At 33.5% G+C, this 21,012-nt stretch overlaps 3 protein-coding genes and 1 pseudogene across 5 annotated transcripts; 1 reads left to right on the forward strand and 3 right to left on the reverse strand.

Annotated features, from left to right (window-relative positions):
* Window positions 1–335: 335 nt before the first annotated feature.
* LOC111281886 (G-box-binding factor 4-like) lies at window positions 336–2,972 on the reverse strand. 2 transcript variants are annotated; one of them, XM_022869667.2, is made up of 5 exons: window positions 2,048–2,972; window positions 1,799–1,870; window positions 1,332–1,361; window positions 728–804; window positions 336–585 (listed from the first exon to the last, which is right to left on the reverse strand). In XM_022869667.2, the coding sequence occupies exons 1-5, from the start codon at window positions 2,726–2,728 to the stop codon at window positions 543–545; spliced, it is 903 nt and encodes a 300-aa protein (XP_022725402.1). In that variant the 5' UTR covers window positions 2,729–2,972; the 3' UTR covers window positions 336–542. The 2 variants fall into 2 exon arrangements, with proteins under 2 accessions (XP_022725402.1, XP_022725403.1); XM_022869668.2 differs by having other exon boundaries at window positions 336–804; window positions 2,048–2,968.
* On the forward strand, window positions 2,897–13,754 carry LOC111281714 (putative helicase MAGATAMA 3; annotated as a pseudogene). Its single transcript, XR_016342008.1, has 22 exons — window positions 2,897–2,989; window positions 3,208–3,378; window positions 6,302–6,394; window positions 6,489–6,638; window positions 6,782–6,846; window positions 7,133–7,268; window positions 7,344–7,488; window positions 7,573–7,716; window positions 8,228–8,338; window positions 8,506–8,695; window positions 8,825–8,902; window positions 9,494–9,595; window positions 9,672–9,764; window positions 10,120–10,173; window positions 10,952–11,010; window positions 11,095–11,179; window positions 11,575–11,940; window positions 12,418–12,540; window positions 12,618–12,704; window positions 12,810–13,040; window positions 13,285–13,368; window positions 13,487–13,754. The product of XR_016342008.1 is annotated as a putative helicase MAGATAMA 3 (transcript).
* A 155-nt stretch (window positions 13,755–13,909) lies between these two features.
* On the reverse strand, window positions 13,910–16,840 carry LOC111282245 (uncharacterized). The gene is made up of 8 exons (XM_022870253.2): window positions 16,751–16,840; window positions 16,508–16,634; window positions 16,285–16,365; window positions 15,981–16,069; window positions 15,808–15,882; window positions 15,613–15,677; window positions 14,749–14,949; window positions 13,910–14,265 (listed from the first exon to the last, which is right to left on the reverse strand). Exons 2-8 carry the CDS (start codon window positions 16,628–16,630, stop codon window positions 14,186–14,188), a joined length of 714 nt encoding a protein of 237 aa, XP_022725988.2. The 5' UTR covers window positions 16,631–16,634; window positions 16,751–16,840; the 3' UTR covers window positions 13,910–14,185.
* A 1,201-nt stretch (window positions 16,841–18,041) lies between these two features.
* Window positions 18,042–20,607, reverse strand: LOC111282189 (uncharacterized). The gene is made up of 2 exons (XM_022870180.2): window positions 19,723–20,607; window positions 18,042–18,589 (listed from the first exon to the last, which is right to left on the reverse strand). Exons 1-2 carry the CDS (start codon window positions 20,383–20,385, stop codon window positions 18,503–18,505), a joined length of 750 nt encoding a protein of 249 aa, XP_022725915.2. The 5' UTR covers window positions 20,386–20,607; the 3' UTR covers window positions 18,042–18,502.
* Between the last annotated feature and the right edge of the window lie 405 nt (window positions 20,608–21,012).

Raw genomic sequence — 21,012 nt, forward strand, 5'->3', positions numbered from 1 at the left:
ATAGTAAAACCTAAACCTTTTCACTTCTCGTTAATTCATGAATGTTGAATCAGTTGCCTGTGTCTCTCCTTGACATTATTGATTTACTATACACAAATAAAGTGGCAAACTCCAATGGTAGAAGAGGTGGCAGATGTGCTATTGGTGATGCGTATCTGAAATGACAGTATGACTGATAAGATGTTGGAAGTGAAAGGTGTCAGCGTTGATACTGTCAGAACATTGCTGCAAGTATGGGTTTGTTTGGTCTTCTGTCATCCATCGATTTTTACATTTTTAGCCCGGGCAGTACTTAATGACACCACGTTCAGCTTTTATCATGAAGCTATTATATATAGCAAAAAAAATGCAGAATTTGTATAGATTAGTTCTCAGGCCTACATCTTCCCTTCCGACACGATTCAAAGGAAAACGCAACTTTACACAAATGAGGTTCTTTTTTAATTACAATACACCAAACATCCATCTTCAACTGTAACGAGATCCTTCCAGGCCTCAACTTCATTCGACTTCCTATGCTTTATAATCCTCAGATAGGTAAATCAAGCTTGAAATTTCCATTTTACCATTTCATCTTTGGTTTTCCTTCTCAAAAGATAACCTACTTAAATTAGTTCTTTCTGTTTTTCTCTATAGCTTCAATAATGGAAGGGCACTGAACCTAAGCTTTTTATTTGATCATGTCATCCATAAAAAAAAAAAGAAAAAAAGGAGCTGCCACATTTACCATTGCATAGAATGAACTCGCCTAAGAACACGAGGCGGTCTGTGCTTCTCCTCAACAGGGATCAGGTTCTCCATCAGCTGTAATTGAAACAAACCGCAAGAGGGCGTGGGCGTCAGAATTGCTACTAACATCGTCATTTTTTTCAAGCAAAAAGCACAATTATTGTTGGATTTCATCCATTAGCACACTGTTGGATTAGTTACTATTACAATAAATTTTGTTATCATAGTATGTATAAACGTTAATGGTGATGAAGCTTTCATCATATAAAATTCCATTAACCAAGCTTCATTACGATGAACGCAATAAAGAAATTAACTTAAAGGGACAACAACTGCTTAAAGGTGTGGATGTTCTTTAACATTTTCCATCTTCTAAAACAGTGACTGTAATTTATCTACTACCACATTTGATCACATGAATTAACAGCCTATGAACCTTAGATACCGTTTATTTAATGTTTCCTGAATTGTTCATCTACCCACAAATAAAAAACATAAACTGGGTTGAGCAACACTTATATCCCCCAACATACCTGAAGATATCTCAGAATTTTTGAAGCACATAATAGAATTAAAAGGTGCTAAAATAAAGAGAAAAATACCTGCTTAAACCTCTCCTTCTTCAGCTCAGCCTGCAAAGTAAGTTGAAAAATCAATACAAAAACATTCATATAACGTGTAATGATAATTCATGTTCCATACATATTCCTTAACATGAACAGCATCCAGTTACTACTACATAAAAAACAGGAGGAAGAATCTCTGTTATTTCAGCAGCTCAAGCAATAATGTTAATACATCGTTTCGATATCTCCACACCATTTTCAACTAATCTATTTTAGAATTCCTTCCATGTCTTTACTCTGGTTTCAACAACTAATTAGTAGCATAGGGTTGAAAGGCTAGCTAGAACTTTAAAAAAAAAGTAGCTCCATCAAAAGCGGCTTCTTCAATTCAACAAAATTTTAATTTTAATCAAACATTTAGAACACCAATAATTCATTGAACTTTGCAGAAAATGAAATTCTTCAACATAATATAAAATCATATAATATAGCTGCCTATGTACCTCTTCTCTCAGCAACCGAGCATTTTCTTCTTCCAATCGTGTCACCAGTGATTCCAATTCAACTGTATATGCCTACATATAGAAAGCAATACATAGAAAAAAAAAGTTCAAAAATATCATAAATAAGACTCACAGTGTAATTGTAGAAAATGGGTTTTTAAAATTGGATGAAAAGCAAATAAGATTTGAATGAGATAAAAACAGTTAATATTTCTCTCTATTTTCTCGGCAACCATACAGAAGCCTGACCTGTTTGCGTTCTCTAGACCTAGCAGCAGATTCTCTGTTCTTGATCATTCTCCTCTGTTTCTGCTGCGTTGCTTTATCCAAAGGCGGTTCCTCAACGGCGCGTCGTTTTCCTCTCGCGCCTCCACCTGTTGGCGCCACCAACCTCTGATGATCAACGCCGCCGTTGTTTCCAAACGCCGAAAACTGGCTTCCACAGCCGTTGATAACGGCCGGGTCCACAACATAAACCCCTGCACCCACTCCCACCTGATTAACAACTTCCCTAACATCCTCTTCTCTAACCGCCCCGGCTTTTGTCAAGAAATCCTCTAAAGTCATCTCTTCCTGTAGACCTCCCTGTCTCTGATCGCTGCCGCCGGCCACGATCTCCTTCCAAACCTCGTCGACGGACTTGATCGCCACATCCTTCGGAAGCGAGAAACTACCTTCGCGTGATATCGACGAGCCGGTGAACTGCGGGTGTGCGTCGGAAGTAGTTGGTGGCGGTGGCGGGGATGAGTATATGTTTTTCAAAAGATCGTCCATGCTCATGGAACCAAGGCCGTTCTGAGATTGGTTTTGACTATTTTGTTGGTTTTGAAGATCGGCGAGGAGGGTGGAGAGCGAAGAGCATAGAGATGGTTGCTGTGGCAGATCGTGATTCGTCTGTGACGTGGTCGTTATCACCTTAGACGACGCCATTACATCCCAAAATTTCAGGGTTTTTTCTCCGCTCACCTTTTTTTTTTTTCTTAATTTTTAGTTGATTGGATGAATAAAGATGAGAAGAATTTCAAACTGAGAGCAAATTTATTTGAGAAGCGAAAAGCTAAGCTGAAAGAGAAGAAGAGAGGGTGACCGACATTTTAAATGCAAAGGAGAGAGAATGCAGAGACGGAAGTCAAGAGGAACCTGCGAGATGAACAACGTCTACTCGCAGTCATAGTCGCACAATTATTAAACGTAGGGTTAGTTATGTTATTTGAAGGATCGGCTTACTATTTCTTACATCACATGAAATTCATTTTATTAATATTTTATGCATAAACACAAATTATTTTTAAAATCTTTACTGTTTATTCATTTATTTTATTTTTATCTTTAACTCAACTCCGAAGTTTACTCATCAAAATTATGGGCAGTCTATAAAGCGCAAAAGTGGAAAGTAACATGCGCTCTAGGAAGGGAGAGTGTGTGCCAGAAATGGCAAAAAGGTTGGTTGCCGTTTTTATCGTTTGACTCTGCCGTCCCGAGACGATACGGGTTCGCCTAGTGACAATCGAATCGAACCACCCACGAAGGTTAGTCAATGTCTTCAGGTTCAACGTTTCTCTCGTTACTTCAAAGATACGGTTTCAGTTTTTCCCTTTTTTGTTTTTTCCCCTTCCATTTTTATCACTTTTTCATAGATATGGTGAATCATATATTTGTTTTATGTTTATTTTTTATTAAATTTATATTTTATATTATTTTTTTATCCTATTATCTTTTAAATTATCAAATTTATCCTTTTTCACTGATAATAATTAATATATAGAACCACAGCTTTATAAGCTTAGATTCAATATATTTATATTTATTAAATATTGATAGTATATATATATATATAATTAATATGAATAAAAATAAAAATATTTATTAATATGTAGATGATCTAAATAATTAATATTAATATATTTTAAGATTGGTGAGGAAAATACAAATATTTTTAAAAATTAGAAGTATTCAAATAAAAAATTGAGCCTTGGATTAAAATTTTTGTTTTTTATTCACCGATAGAAATGGCTTACTATATTTCAATTTAAGCAACCTTAAAATTAATAATTTTTAATTTAAGCCGGATATAATAATCTACAAACTTTTAATTTCATGCAATTTGGCACTCGTTTGACGAATTGGACAAAAGCTACCAAATATTAAACTTAAATACTTAATCTAGAAGAAATCTACTTTAATTGTCAATAAAACTTTATTTATTTCACGCTTGAAGACAAAAAAATATATATATCTTATGATTTAATTAATTATTGGCCACGATAAAGGAAAGTGTGGGGATGGTCGAAGTAAAATGTAATTTCAGATTTGCTCCAGAAGTCAAAGAATGGATGTTGCTTTTTTTCTTTGTCCTTTATGAGTTTCAATTCTGACAGTCACTTTACGTGTAGAATTTTGCTTCTACTTTAATCTCGTGAACTTTTTCTTCTTTATCGTCGCTTTTGCTTAGATTTCACGGTCTAAAATAAAATATAATGAGAAATAAAAAAGTAACATAATTTAAATTTTTAATAAAAATTATAAATAAAATTAAAATATATATTTTATATTTTTATATTAATATAAATACAATAAAAATATATAAATTATCATTATTTTATATTACATTAATATATGACTTATTAAATTTATTTTTTTATTTCATTTTTCTTATTTTTTTATAATATAGAAAAATAGAAAAAAACTCAATAAATTAAAAACAAATTGAAAATGTGCCACATTAATTTGAACTCTAATACTATTATTTTAACTCGTAAGTAATTAATTAATATACATTTATTATATATATGTAATTTATTAAATAAAATATTAAATATTTTATAAAAATTTCATATGAATATCATGTGAAAAGCAATAATTGATCGACATAAGAAATGTATTTTTAATTTTATTAAAAAGGGTATTGATAATATATGTCATAAATATATAATTTGATAATATTAATCAAATGTTACATAAATAAATTGATATGATTAACAATATTAAAAATTTAATTAGAATGATATATAATTTGAAAATTTAAAAGTGTCATTATATTTTTTTTTAAATTCAGATATTAAATATATAATTAACTAAAAATTGTACATTATAAATTAAAATTATGAATTTTATAAACAAAATAAAAATATTGTCATAAATATTTTTATTATATTAATTTAAGTTTCGTTATTGATTTTATTTTTTATTTTCAATTTATTTATATTTTATTAAAAATGATACTAAGATTGAAATTGTTTTAGAATTTACACATTTCAATTGCCAATAGAAAATGTGAAATTTACACATTTCAATTTTATTTATATTAATTTTACATCATCGTAAAAGCTTAGGTGCGAGTTGGTCTGGAACTTCCCCTTCATATTACCCATCTTTTTCTTTATATATAACAGGTTTTCACCCTTTAAAAAGGGAATTTACAATTATGCCTAACGGAGTCAACCAAGAGTTTGACCTAACGAACTCACCAAGATTTGCTTAAAATTTAAAAGCCCATTGGCCACCGACCCAACTTTTCAAAACACTTGGGTCAAGATCCGATGTTGTGATCGTCTAGCCGCCTTGAGTTTTATTTGAATGGTTCATGAAATTAAAAATAATAATAATAATTATTATAACTTTAATTAAAAAAATTTGTAATTCTTATTAAAAAAATTTTATAACAAAATTTATGTTGAATGGATTGAAATTTAAGATTGAATTTGTCTGATGGTACAGTGCACCGAAGGTCTAGTGAACATTTCGTTTTATTATTAGAGGTATCAATAATATATTAATATTTATAAATTATTCATATTTGATTTAAATAAAATTTAAAATTATTTTAATTATTATCGAATAGAATTTAAAATTTAATAATTCAACTCATCGATCGATTCGAATTTGAGTATTTTTATATTTAATTCAAATAATTCGTGAGTCTAATCAAATTTTTATATTTAAATATATTTTTATTATTTTAATTAATAAAATATTTTAAATTTAAGCACAAATACTCAAATTTTTATTGAAAATAAGAATCAAATTTATTTTTATATATTAATTCAATTTAATTGAACGAATTCAAAAAATTTATTTTTTTTTTCGAATCAAACTCGAATTAAAAAAATAAAATTTGATCAGATTCGAATTAAATTTTAAATCTTAAAATTTAAATTAAATTTAAATTTAATTTTAATATTATATCAATTTAAATTTAATCAACTACATATTCGTACTCTACAAAAAGTTTGAAGCCAAACGGCAGAGAAAATGCGAGTTTTTCCCGTGGTATAATTTAAAATTTTATTCCTTAATAAAAATAGTTTTAAATTTATTTCCTTAAAAGAGGTAGTCTAAGCCACGTCATTTTTATGTAATTTTTTATATAAATGAAAGGCAAAAGATAAGGTAAGCTTTCCATACCTGTAAAAAAAATTTCTGGCAAAATTCATAATTGAAAAGAAGAGAGCGCTCATCAAATCCTCTTTATAAACGACTCTCCAACAATGTTTATCTGTAAAGTTTCTCAACTCCTTGAATCAAAGAAAAGAATCAACTGGGGCTGTTCTTGGTACGCTGTCGATGCCAGTGACGGGCTTTGTGGATCCTGCACTGGTCGAAGGAATGGCTGCAGCAAAAGCTACAGAATTTGCAGCTGAAATGGGCTTAACCAAATCATTTTGGAGGGTGATGCTTTAGGAGTCATTAGACAGACACAACAAAGGGAAACAGACCTATCCATCATAGGCAATTTGAATCAGGAGGTGAAGCCAAGGCTAAGGGGATTTCTTGCTTTGGTTTGCTTACGTATAAGAAAAGAGGCAATGAGGCTGTTCACGAGTTAACGAAATTTGCACAAGTGAGTAGGGAGGCTAGATATTGAGTTGAGGAATGTCTAGAGCTTATTGAAGATCATTTTCCTGATTTATTTCTCCAATTTCTTATATGTTTTTCCTTTAAAAATGCATATAATGAGCTGCTACTTCGTTGAATATGAACAAGGAAGGGGTTTGTTCTACTACCGAAGGGCAGGATATCAATGGTTATTTTGTAGAATTCCCAACCAAGTAAGAAAGCAATAGAGATGAGGAAAATCTTGATTGTGGAGCTCTTTTTATAGAATTCAAAAAACCTAAGTTGAAAAAGAAAATGTCTATACAGGGGAAGATGTTTGAAGAACAGAGAAGGAAAGGGCAGAGGAAATTGGGGAAGGATCACTGTTTTAATTCCTAAAAATTTTATTTTTTAATTTAAAAATTTGATATAACTGATGTGGCATTGACATGTCATTTTAGTACTTTTTCAAGGAAATAAGATTAAAACTATCCCTGTTAAGGAATAAAAATTTTAAAGTATCATCCTGTTGGAAAAAACTCGAGAAAATGCCATCGCTGTGGACAAAGATAAGCTTCAAGAAGAAGCCTCCATTGTTCGTTTCTGTAAAATAATTCTTGGTTGTGATTATTTTCGCCTCCTCAAATTCTCCAATGTATGTCTCCCTCTGCTTTTCAAAATGTCAATGGCTTTTTTTTTTAATGTTTTGCTGTTTGGAAATTGGAATTAGAAAAACAGGAAAGATGCGGTGACGTTGGCTTTAAAAGAAGTGAAGGATACATACAAAGACGTTGATGATTACTTGCCTACTTTCGAGCGGCTTTTATTCGAGGAAGTCAAAGCTTAAATTGTTCAGAGAAAAGATGAAGAAGATGGTAGGGTTTATCTGTTTGGTTCGTAAGAAAATTTTTCCAAAACAATCTCTCTCTCTCTCGTTCTCTCTCGTGTTTCGTCATTAGGCATCGCAGTGACGGATTGGAAGCTGAGGCTGGTTATAGAATGCAATGAGGCCGATGGATTTCACGTACCTGCTGTTACTTATGAAGCAGATGAGTAAGAATCAAAATAACAGAATGATCTGTTAGCTGCTTTCAAAAGAGGAGGTAATTAACGCTTCCTTTGATCTTTGTTTTTGCTATTTGCTTTCTATAAAGCTAAAGCTAATGATGGAAAATGAGATCATAAGTGATTAAAAATGAACAAATTAACGACTATCTAACGCCAATTGTTTTATAATTATTCATTAAAAAATAAAACATTCATTTTTTTTTCTTCCAAAATAGTTAGATTTGTTGAAATCAACAACCAGAAAGTATCTAAAATAATTGACTGTGTTATGGTTCTACTATTATACTATAATTATTTAGGCACCTCATTTATTTACACAATTCTATTGTTTCTTTAATATATTGTTGACTTATATTAATTCAAGTAATTTTGTCCGATAAGGGTAGAAAATACAGTTGATTATCTTAGCCATGTATTTGTTTTCTTATTCATGATCTTTTCGGGTTATTTGGTGACTGAAGGGGTTTTTTATTTGCTGTAACAAGGGAAAAAGGTTGAGAGGGATGAAATATGTTGGATTCTTGATTAGGCTTTGGCTTCTTGCAGTTTAAAGAGGGTAGTAAGAAACTCCCAACAACATATGCATTTGCATTGGTATGTGTGCAAGCTCTGATCACTTCTGCTAGTGCAGTGGAGAAACGCTTGTTCAGTATAATGGTAATATTGTAATAAGGTATCTTTGTCTTTCCTGCGTTGACCATGCAAAAGTTTTACTTCAGCCCACATTCTTTTATGCAGCAAATACGTCATATATGTTGATATATTGAGGTGCAAGTGAATCCAATATCTGCTAAGGCATTTAGTTAATGCAATATGTCTTGCAGATTTGTAGTTTGTCAACTATTGCACGTGAATATATAGCTCTGTTCAGTTGGTTCTCTCCCTTTCAAGGATTTAATACTGAAAGCTGCTGAAAGAGACTCTGGTTTCGAAGACCAAGCCTGGAAAATTTCTGGATCCCTTCATGATTATTTGAAAGAGTATCTTAATAAATCTCAACTGGAAGCTATAGATGTGAGTCTCTGATTAATTTATTAATTCTAGTTGTTTATATGATAACCATCCCTCTCTCCTTTATTTTCTGATTAGTCTGTGCAATTTTAGCATAAGTTACTATTCGTTTGGGTTCTACCTTATTATTAGCCTACTCATAACCAAGTAGCATTTCATTCTCTCTGTTGCAGGCTGGTCTGTCTCATAAAAGCCTTTGTCCTGATACAGGTTCAAACTAGCATCTCACTTGGTTTCTTCTATTTATTTATTGGCTTTTTCTTTTAATTTATCTAAAAAGAACTCTTTCTTTCTCCTTCTTAAACCATTTAATTTGTTATTATTTTGTAAATCTGGTATAATAATCTGTTCATTTTAAAGTAATACAGTTACTCATAAGTACTAAATTGAATAAGTGATATGGGATGGATTTGATTATAAGTGATACATCCATGCATAGAATTGGTGCATTTGATGAAAGAAAATAAGAGGTAAGTATCAATGTCTAGGCTTTCTCATTTATTGTGCGCATTGGTCTTAAACCACATCATTCTGTAGAGGCAGTCTCCATGGATTACCTTGTATGTATTTAATTTAAACTTCGGAACTTGATTTATTATTGGTATGATGAGCATGATCATTCTGCATTAGTGTTAGATTGATGTTCTTTTGAGTGGAACTTTTATAATCACAAGGCAAGCACTATCCAACCCATCAAAGCATAGAAAATTCTATAAATTATTCTAGTTGCCAAAGGAAGAAGTATTCCTGAAAGGTATCTTGATGACCATTCAATAATGATAAGAGAAATTTCCTTCACAGGTTAATCAAAAGCATCACTTGGCTGGTGATAAGCAGAAACAACGGTCCACGGGGAGGGATATTGACAGTTTTCGTGATGTCGTTTTGGATGAGGCTGTCATTGTACGTAAATCTAACTTGTCTTGTTGGTGAAGTCCAACATTTGGTTAAATTAACTGCATCTTTGTACTATTGGCAGGTCTTCTTCACTCTCAGCTTCAGTGATTCAGCAGTGCTTACTAAACTGAATTCTGGTTTTGATGTTGTTATAATAGATGAAGCTGCCCAAGCTGTAAGGGTTTATAATCTCTTTTATTCTTGTTGATCATGAATGTTTGTCTTTATGTGAGTGTGATCTTGAATAGGCTGCTTCAGTTCGTCCTTAATCTGTTGTATGTTAGTTTTTCAAGTTTTGGGAAGAGCAGAACTACTATTTAGTTCTCGAGATTATTTCTAACCGACATTGGCCATTGTTTATCTGTTTTTCAAAGGCATTGGAGGAACCTTTTTTAAAACATTTTGCTAGGCAGTAACTTGCCAATTTTGTATCCCTAGGAATGCATTTGCTAGTGATTTAGATGATGCAAATCTCCCTTATTATCCCCATCTTGTGCTGCCTTCCTTATCTAGTTATATGTCTTGAGCAGGTGGAACCTGCAACTCTTGTTCCTTTGTCCAGTGGATGTAAACAAGTATTTCTGGTAGAATTCTATCGCTTTTACCCCATGTGTCTTTTTACCCTCTACTCTCCTGTTTTAAAATTTTTTAATAATGATTGTTGTATTTCTCACAGATTCCTGTAAATTCTTGAAACATTTTCTCTATCTAACAGTTACTTGAGATGGAGAACTTATATTTTCTTACAATTTTGAAGTGGGAGGGTGTAATTATTTAGTGATTATTACCTGAAACTTGTAAGTTATCATCATTTTTACATGAACATATTGCAAATTTATAGCTGTAGAAAAAATGGGTATGTCAATGAATTGGTAAGTAGTTGAGTTGAGTGTTACAGTGCGGAAATGGTCATTATAAAATCATTAAAATAGTAGTGCTGATGATGATAGCAATAAGATGCCTTTAAAGATGGTGCTGGGAAACTTTTTGGCACGTGTAATAATGAAATAAATGGTGCTGCTGGTCATAATAGTGGCCATGGTTGTGATCTGTTATCAATGAAAAATTTTATGTTGATGGAGAAAAGCCCATAATTTCTGAATGACAGAGTCCACATGAATTCCGAACTTGGAAGTTACATTTCTAGCTTGCACCCATGGGAATATGCAAAGTCCATATATACCCAAATAAAGGAAATTGACAACTGAAACTTGTAAATCTCATCTTGGTGTTAAATTCTTTGGTAAAGATCTTCATTCTTCATAGTCTAGAAAAGCTTCAGGGCACATGTACCAACTGTTTGATATTTAAATTACCATTGTACTTTTTTGGGCATTATTAAATTAACTTTTTTTTTCTTAGATGGTTGATCCAGTTCAATTACCAGCTACTGTAATTTCACCCATTGCTGAGAAATTTGGGTAAAACACTTAATCTTGTGCTAAAGGTGACTTAATTTATCTTGTACCCTCTCTCTTTCTCTCATACATGTTTTAATCTTGAAGCTATGGCACGAGTTTGTTCAAGAGATTTCATAGGGCTGGTTATCCTGTAAAGATGCTTAAGATCCAGTATCGAATGCATCTGGAGGTAAGATAATAAATATCTATTGATTATCCAAAATAAATAAATTATATTGTTAACTAATTATTTATTTAGCTGTAATATTTCTTTTAACAACCAAAATCTTGATATATTAAAGATTTCAACAAATATGTGGTACTGTATTTGGTGTAATGGGGCCTAGTTAAGCAGATTATAGATAATTCGATACTCTGTGCTGGACTGGATCAATTGTTTAGCAGCTTGAGATGATGCACTCTTTATTCTTCAAGTTTGTTAGTGATTTCAAATGGTCCCTGTTCTTATTAATAGTGATTCTTTTGCATCATGTGGTTGTCTGTTTCAGATTAAGAGTGTTACACAATCAGGTGGTAATTTAATTTCATAGTTCTTTGAGCTGATCTAATCTATTTGTTGAATAGATAAGAAGCTTTCCTTCAAAGGAGTTCCATGATGAGGAACTAGAAAATGGATCAGATGTTCAAGATCAAACTACTCGTGACTGGCACAAATACCACTGCTTTGGACCATTTTGCTTGTTTGGTATACATGAAGGGAAAGAGTCACAACCCTCACGAAGTGGGTCCTGGGTAAATACTGATGACATTGAGTTTGTTCTTGCCATGTATCATAAATTGATAACTATGTATCCACATCTTAAGTCAAGCTCTCAATTGGCAATTATAAGCCCTTATAGACGTCAAGTCAAACTTTTGCAAGAGCGATTTCTGGAAACTTTTGTGGTGGAGTCAAAGGTTGCGGATATAGGTACCATTGATGGTTTCCAGGTAATCTCTTTCTCCCTTATGTGTGAAGTAGAATTAAATTTGGTTTTTAATTAGGCACTGCCAAGTGAATTTTTGATAATTTTACAGCAACTTGTGGGGCCATAATTTGTAAAAGCTACATTCCTGATATTTGGTTGATTATCTTCATTTGCTTCTGTAAATTCAATTGACACGTAGCAAGGTGAAAGTCCCTAAGAGAAAACTTGATTACTTACATTCATATCTTGAATTATTTCATTAGCCTGCATATATCTAATAGCTGTAATTATAAAATGTTGATACTTCTTAAAAGCTTTGAAAATCAATAAATAAGTTAATTAATAAGTTATTAGTTTACAATTTTGCCTGGCTGGCCGTATCATGCAAGAAGATTCTGAAATTGATTAAAGTATATATATCACTTTATGTGATTGTTGCTTTGGTTAATATCCTGCATAATAGATCTAAAATTAATGCAATTTCTGCCTTTCCTTTCAGGGATGGGAAAAGGATGTTGTAATATTTACTTGTGTTAGGGCAAGCAAAGATAGAGGTATTGGCTTGGTGCCTGATTTTCGGTGAATGAATGTCGGAATCACCCAAGCAAAGTCTTCTGTACTGGTACTATAATATACTAAGACTAGTCGAATTTGAAGTTTGGCTAATCATGTATTTAACCTATTTAGTTATTTCTATAGGTAGTAGGTTCAGCATCAACATTGAAGAATGATGAGCATTGGAGCAACCTAGTAGCAAGTGCTGAGAAGCGAGGATGTTTCTTTAAGGTGGTATTGTTTTTAATGACTTACTATCCTAATCAATCCTTTTCAGCCTCCAAAAGTCTGTCACCATCTTAACTAAAACACAAGCTAAGAAAATTCCTCATACAGGTAGCCAAGCCCTATGCTTCACTCTTCAGTGATGAGTATCTGGAGTCTATGAAGGTTAATGACAAGGATGAAGAAATGCAGAATGATGTCGATGCCCCTGATAATGAAAATAATGCATTCTACAATACGGCCGGAGATGCCGATCAAGGGCCTGTGGAAGACAATGACTACAAAGGTGGAGACATGTATGAAGTGGGATTTGATGATGTCTAAGCTGAATTTTTAGGAAGGGTAAGCTTTGAATGCTTTGTTGACACCGTATTAATTGGCTTTCCTTTTACATCTAGAAATCAAATCAGAATCCATTATCATTTATGTCCTATAGGCTAATTTGATTCTCCAGTTTCTTAGGGGAGGAATGTTATTCTTGATCATATTTCCCATAGCTTTATTCTCAATACCTTGTATTTTTTTCTTGCTGTTTCACTAGATTACCTGACAACAGTTTCTTGCTTTACAAATATCTCAACTAAAGAGTTGATGACTAGATGATGAATTCGCTCGGGTAGAGGAATGTGCTTGAAATTGAACTTGCTACGAACGACTGTGACTAGCAAAGGTACTCACTGGTTTTGTCTGGCTTTATGTGATTTTTTTTCCAATCATCTTGACTTGCATTTTATATGAAACATTTTTTCCGTTTTCATTTACGCTACTTGGCCTTTGTATCCCTGCAGGTTAGACAGAACTGGTGATTCAATACCGTTAATTCCGTCGCTACTCTTCAAATCCAATTGCCAGTTTGATAATCATGGTGACCGGGTGGTAACATATGCGGGACAGACGGGAATCGTTAGTAACACGTGAATCTTTGGGTTTAAAAGGTGACAACCGATCAAACCAGAGAACTGGAAAAAATTCTCCAATAATTGTTATATAATATTACTCTTGGCATGTTAGTTTGAGAAACTCATTTTAATTGTCTTGATAAGGTCCAATTTTCCACGTTCCCTTGTGTTATGAAGAAACTAGGATTCGACCGCTATCGTTCTGACAAGTCGGAAAAGTGTCGTTTCCAGGGCTTTCCAGATTTGCGTTGAGAATATCTTCGTTCCCAAATACCAAGCAGAACGTCCTTGTGAATAACTGGTAAGGCTGCATGAACGAATGTACTGCTCTATTATTTGGAGAAAATAATCTTCAATAAAAACCAAAAAAAAATAATATCCTAAAAATTGTACAACATGGCAGAGCGGGATAAAATATCCTACGACTTTCCTACAAAAATTGCGGCCTAGAAAACCAATATATAATGTACCCTACAACTCAATTTTCCAATTAAATAATGTCTAAAGGACATTTGTACTAACTGACAAAAGAATATAGCGGGCCATCCACTGGTTTGTTTCAATCTAAAGCCGTAGTCCTGCAGATGGTCAAGCAGATTGCGGTAATGGACCATCAGATTTGAAACCTTGACCACGACCACGTCCTCTTCCCCTCCCACGTCCACGACCTGCAATCAGAGATTAGCCAAAACGGTGAATGGAATCATCATACTCGAAAACAAGTTTATGCATGTATTGAGATGTGAGGGAAAGAGAAGTTCGGGCCCTTATAATTTTTGGGATGTTTCAACAATGTTCTATTCTAGTCCTTTCATGGAGATGTATATATATTTTATTTTAAATGAATAGTCAAAATATACTCGCAACTTGAACTATTACAAAAGAAATTATATATGGTTTTGTAAAATAACTCGTCCACCAAAAGAAAAGTCTATCAGCAGTAACCCCATTATGACAACATCAGCAATGATTAATGAAATTTATAGAGGAAAAATTGCCAAAGCAACTCAAGTAAGAAAATGGATTGTCTTAAATTTGCTTAGAAAAACAAAATGAATGGATTGGCATTGGGATACCTCAAGTCACTAAACGCAGTACTCAGTACACCAGAAAAGCAAAATCAGAAGCAAGCATTGGACGCAAAGACTTACCACGACCCTGGCCAGGCAACGGTCCTGATGGACCATTACCATTGTAATATCCTGAGTCCCGCTGCATATTTCCACCACCATACCCTCTTCCACGCCCTCGGAAACCCCATCCCCTCCCACGACCCCAACCCCTGCCTCCAGAACCTCGTCCACCATCCCATCCTCCATTCCTTTGCTCCAACGTGCCACCATTGATATTGCCTGCACAAGTAAAAATCTTATGTAATTGTTGGTTCATAAGTGCTCCAATAAATTCATTTAAAAAAAACACGATTTGATACACAGCAAGAATCTGGATAACAGATTTTTCCCATCAATCATCACACCAAGGATCATTACCATCTCATTCCAAGAAAAAACTTAAATGCTGCTACAGCTATTCAGATATGGAAAGTGGATTACGAGGCTACAAAACGTAGCAACTATTTGTAACCAGCAAACAACCTTGCTTTCAAGCTTGTTGCCTCTTCTGTCCCCTTCACCATTTGTTACCGAATGCATATAATTGAATCTTAACCTTGCCCAAAGATTAGAAATCATTCTGACTAAGTTAAAGGACACAAAGTTAAAGGACACAAATTCAAGTGTCCTTTAACTCATCACCAAACTAAGCACACCCATGTTCTGAAGTTTATATTCAGAGCATATGGAGAAAGCAAAATAATAAAGCGGAAATTCTGAATGAATTTATTTTTATGTGACACTTATTTTACTTTAGTTCAAAACAAGCCATGATTATTGTCTATACCTCCATATTTTCCTTGACTCCTTAGCTTTGGATGTCAGGGGAGGTCTCTAATTTGCATGAGATGGGACAATAAATATCAGAAATGCATGATCATCAATTATACATTATTGCCTCACCTCCTTCATTGTCCTCAAACTCAGTTGACGGCTTCACTTGATCAGCTGGGATTGGAGGTTGATATCTGACATCAAACATGTGGCAGACCAACAAAGCAGTATGTAAAGACAATCATTAGTAAATAACAGGTTTCAGTGGACAATATTATATTCAACATTGTGAACTTTTAATACAAATAAGTAGTGGCCAGTTACCCTATTGAAGATGAATCCAGCTCTTTTTTAGACAAAGTAATCGCGATTATTGAAACATGGCGAGTGGTTTCTAGGCTGCACAAGCAAACCAAACATTAGAGGCAACAATATTAATTCAAGCAAGAAAATGAATGTTTAGACTACCATAAAGAATAGGAAATCTAGGTTCTTACGGAAGAAGTCCTTCTTCTAGTGGTTCCCATGTGTCAGTAATGTCTATCGATCCAGTTGATGTGTTCTGATGAAGACCAACAATCCTCCTCTGGACGAAGTTAATACATTTTAGTACAAAATCAAAAAAAAGGGGAAGGGAGCATTATGAAGATAAGAAAAATCACACGTGAAAAAAATTTTATCTTCACTTATCTTGTAACTCCAAAGTTGATACATGTAAGGGAAATGTATAACAAAAACGACATCTTGCTACATATTAAGAATACAGTGAAACATTAAACGAAAACGAATCAAACAAACCACCTTAATTAATTCAGCAATCATGACAGTCTTGTTGATAGCTCTGCCAGTGGCTTTAAGCACAATCTCATTGGCACCTTTCTCCTACAAAACAACACGAAACCAAAGCTTTTCAACAGAACATTCTATAACCACAAATACACCACTCGCTTCTTCCACAACAAACTAAACCAACGCCTTAGAATTTATTTATACAATGCCAATATCCAACAGGAAAAGGAAAAACCTGAAGCAGAGTCATGGCGTAAGAAATGTAATTCCTCATTCTTCCTTGAGCTGTAATCCTCAGTTCATTCTCGTTTATCGGTGTCTCAGCCTTTGGCTTCTCCACCTTCTGGTACCGATCCATTTTTCTATCCGCCAAAAGAAAAACACGTGTTTCAAATCTCAGTAACCAAACAGAACCAAGGTTCGGAAATGAAATCAAAAGTGAAATCGAGATCTAGGGTTAGAGAAAGAAAGAAGTTACCTGGCGAAACAGAGGGGCTGCGAAGGGGTTGGAGTTTGAGAGTAGTTTTTTGCGAAGAGAAGGCTAAAGTGGCCGTGTGTATTTGAGAAGCAATTTATCGGCCCGGGCCGGGGGGGGGGGGGGGAGGGGGTTAGGGTTTGTCCCATTATCCAATCAAAATTTGACACGTAAACTAGTTCGAATTCTATTGCAATCTGCAATCTCAACCGCTTGTTCTAGTCACACTCAATTATACCAGTCAGATTCATGTTACATTAAATAAAAGTTACTTTTCCACGTGTTAATTTTTTATTCGTCTACAATCATTAAAATAATAAAAAATTATATTCATCATTTTGCTAATTGGTTCAATTAAATAAGTGAAAAAAAATCTATAATTGATTAGAAATTATAATATTTAATTTAGATCAATTTTTTATTTTATTCAAATTAAATTTAAATATTAAATATATATTAAATTTAAATTGAATTTTTTAATTGAAAAGTAAAAAATAAAAAAATCAAATTGAATAAATTATATAATTTTATTAATTTTGTATATTTTTTAAATTTTTATAAAATAAAAATAATTATTTTTATTTAAAATTATTTAAATATATTAAAATAATATATAAAAAATAAAATTTAAAAATTAATGAATCAAACTGAACTGATAAAATCTAATTTAATTCAATTCAATTTGAGTTAAATCAAATCGTACAAAAAATTGATTTGAATTCAAATCAAATTTTAAAAGATTTTTATTTTATTCATTATATGAAAAAAATAAAACTGAATCCAATTCGATGAATTCAATCTACTCAACAATATATTAATTTCAATTCTTGAATGTTTTCAATCTTTTATGTTCTTCTTTCCTATAAAACTTGCTTGAGTTATTAATTTTGTGGCATGTTTAAATAATTTTTTTATATAATATGAATATATATATGAATTTAAATATTTAAAGCTCGATCTTAAAAATATAATACTTTATTACTAAATCGCAGCAATAAATCACACTGTTGTTGGTAAAATTAAACTCACGTTTTATTTTTAGTTCAAATAACAAAATTAAACTTCAAATTTAAAGGCAAAACTCAATCTACCTAGCTTAGCTGAGACAGTAACCAGAGAAACAACATTCCTTTTACAATTTTTTTTTTTTTTTTGGAAGCAATGAAACAAAAGGTTAAGTCATTCATTAGTGGATCTTTCCTTTTGATGTTATGTTAATAAAAGAAATGGGCATCAACAACTCAGCGTAACTTTCAAGCCTTTCAGAGTTGAAATGATAAATAGACATTTGAAAGGCAGAAGAACACATTCAAGTGAGATCTATTTCTGTCAATCGTGAAACGTTTACAACAAGGGATGTGCTGACCAAATGTTGGCAGACAGGCAGAGGCACCACCGCACACTAAAGAGTAAGAGAAAGAGAAAGACAGTTGCCAGTTGGATGAGAAACAGTAGCATACATAAGTGCACATGCAACTTTAAAATGGCAGTTAAGAAACAAAAAAAAAATGTTTCCTTCCAACTGAAGAAACCAATACAAAAATCAGCAAAATCTTGGGATGATTTCCCATCTCGTCATCTTGGCTTTGCCTACAGCTTTCATCCCCTGAATTCTAGCCTTCTCTTTTGCTTCTCTTTCCCTTTTTTTTTTCAATTCTTTCTCAACCCATTTGTGGACAGAGAAAAGAGAAATGAAAGAGAATGAAATATCTTCACCACCAATATGACAATATGAGTTAGGAGGGAGGTTTTATTTTAAACACTCAATCCATCAAATCCACACTGCTTGTAAGTAAGAGATTGCTTCCTTGGGCTTATCACTATGGCACAATCCACAGACACCTGCCAATGACAACCCCAACCCCATATTACTTGTTAATTCCAAGATAAAGAATTAAAACAAAAGAAAAATCATAAGATAATGTATTGTAGGAGTGAATGTCAAAATTTCTTATGAACATGATATGTTATGGTCCCCATCACAGAAAAGGGCAATCATTAAGTTTTTAAAGCATGTAGGGATCACGTGACAATAATGATAACGAAGATTAAGGCGAATGAACATATGTGTCCCTGTATATGAGATGGCAATAAGAAGCTAATAAAATGTCTTCATAATCTAAAGCTAAGAACTAATGGGGCAAAAATGAATTTGAAAGAGGATTGATTGACGTTAAAATTTTTGTATCAATTCATGGGTGGTGGATCCTACATTGCAAAGCCGAAGTGGGTCCAAGTGGTAGCCCACCAGTGACCAAAAGTCACATGCCGTTACCATACTAACACCACCATTGCTACAATAGTTCAACACGTACCTACTAACTACCCACTGCTCTCTCTTTCTCTAATCCATATTGATAAACAAACAAATCCCTCAGAAATTATTGGATTGAGATGGTAAAAGTTAAACAACGGCATCGAATTATTCACGGTGAAAGATGAAAACTTTCATAGACTTTGTTAGTGTAGAAACAGGAAAGGCGCCGATGGCTATACCGCCATTGGTGCGTCTGGGAAAAGCGAGTTAAAAGCAAGCAATTACCATATGTGTTTTTTATTTACTCATAAAACTTAAAATAACAAATGCTTTAAATCAAAAACTAAGTTCATTCCCTGTAGAACAATAGGCACAAACACAAAATGACATTAATGTCCAAAAACTTGAGAAATGAAATGAGAGTTATTGGAGCCAAAAATGCTACAAAAGAACATCCCCTTTCCTACTACTAGGAGATGATAGAACCTCATCGGTGCAAGTTAGCATGGATAACAAAAACAAAAACAGTGATGAAAGTTAGTAAAAACAAACGAAAAAAGTAGAGTGGTACGGCGTGTAGGGGTGGTGTGGCTAAAACAAGACATCACCGACCGACCGTACACCACCTCCTACGCCGCTGTCAAAGAAAACAGAGTCCCTATAATGAGCAACATTTGACAATGCTGTAAATAGAAAGGGAAGAAGAGAATGGCGTGACCTGAACGCCAGGAGAATCGAAGTCCAAGACACGGATCTTAGCAGCAACATCACCCAAAACTCTAAGCTCAACGCGGTCATTAAGCGAAGCATCTCTGATTAAATCAGCTGCATCAGCTTGCATCAAGTTAGCTCGATCAACGGCGATGGTTGCCTCCACGTTTCTGGTGCTGTGAGCGTTTTGGTAAAACCCAGGAACCGAAGCTTTCCCCAAAGGAATCCCACGGTACATGACGGTGAAACTAGACTCGCCGTACTTGATCCCTACCTTATTGGGATTCACCGCTGTGAAAAGCATGTGGATGGTTAAAGACAAAGAAGCGGTTGTAGGGGTGGTTGTAACGGCGGTGGCGGTGCCGTCAGAGGAGGAAGGATTGGAAGTGGAGATACCCATGTATTGGACCCCTACTTGTTGGAGATCGAACTGGGGTTTCTTGGGTTTAACGGCGAGGATAATTATGAGGACAACAGCAAGTACGAGAAGGGCTAAGAAGGAAAACAGAAGGAAGAGGCAGCAACAACAGCCTTTGAAAGAGGCCGAGGAAGAGGAAGAGCGAGGATAATAGGCATGGTGGCGTTGCCCATGGTGGTGGTCGCCGTTGGCTGTTGGAAGCATTTCTCTGGCATGGGGTTGATGATTTGGGTTCATGTTTGTTAGTGGCATTCGCTTTTCTTTCTAATTTTCAAAGAAAAAGTCTCCCTCCCTCCCCCCTCTCTCTCTCTCTCTCTCTCTCTCTCTCTCTCTGTGTATGCTTTTCTGAGTTTTTTTTTGCTACAGCGTTTCACTTCTTGCTTTTGAAGGAGAGAGATGGAGAGAGGACGTTGGAGAAGATGGCCTTTTTGGTTTCGCTTTTTTTTTTTTATGACTTTTCTTCTACGATGGGTCAAGTTTCAATGTTTTTGGGTATTTTATTCACGGTGAAGGTGGACTTTTTGGTATTTTTACTGACCATCTGTTGTCGGCAATTGGTGTTTCTATGTTACGTAAATTATTAAAATTTATATATTTATATTATATTCTATATAAAAACTATCTATCATAATTTATATAAACATAAAAAATATATAATTTTAATTTTAATTTTATTAAATTTATATATAATTATTATTATAATTTTAAATTATATCACTTTCATATTTATTTTTTATATTATGTTTATATTAAAATATTATATTATATTTTAAATTTAAAAAAAATATCACTTGGGTAGCTAAGCAAGCAAATGCATTTTACCGTTCGCGCAATTTCATTTTTTTGAAGAAAAGAGGGGCTTATACTTTATTTTTGTTT

Source organism: Durio zibethinus, chromosome 5 (assembly GCF_047325235.1).
Source record: "Durio zibethinus cultivar Kanyao isolate XHJ-2024 chromosome 5, ASM4732523v1, whole genome shotgun sequence".
NCBI lineage: Eukaryota > Viridiplantae > Streptophyta > Magnoliopsida > Malvales > Malvaceae > Durio > Durio zibethinus.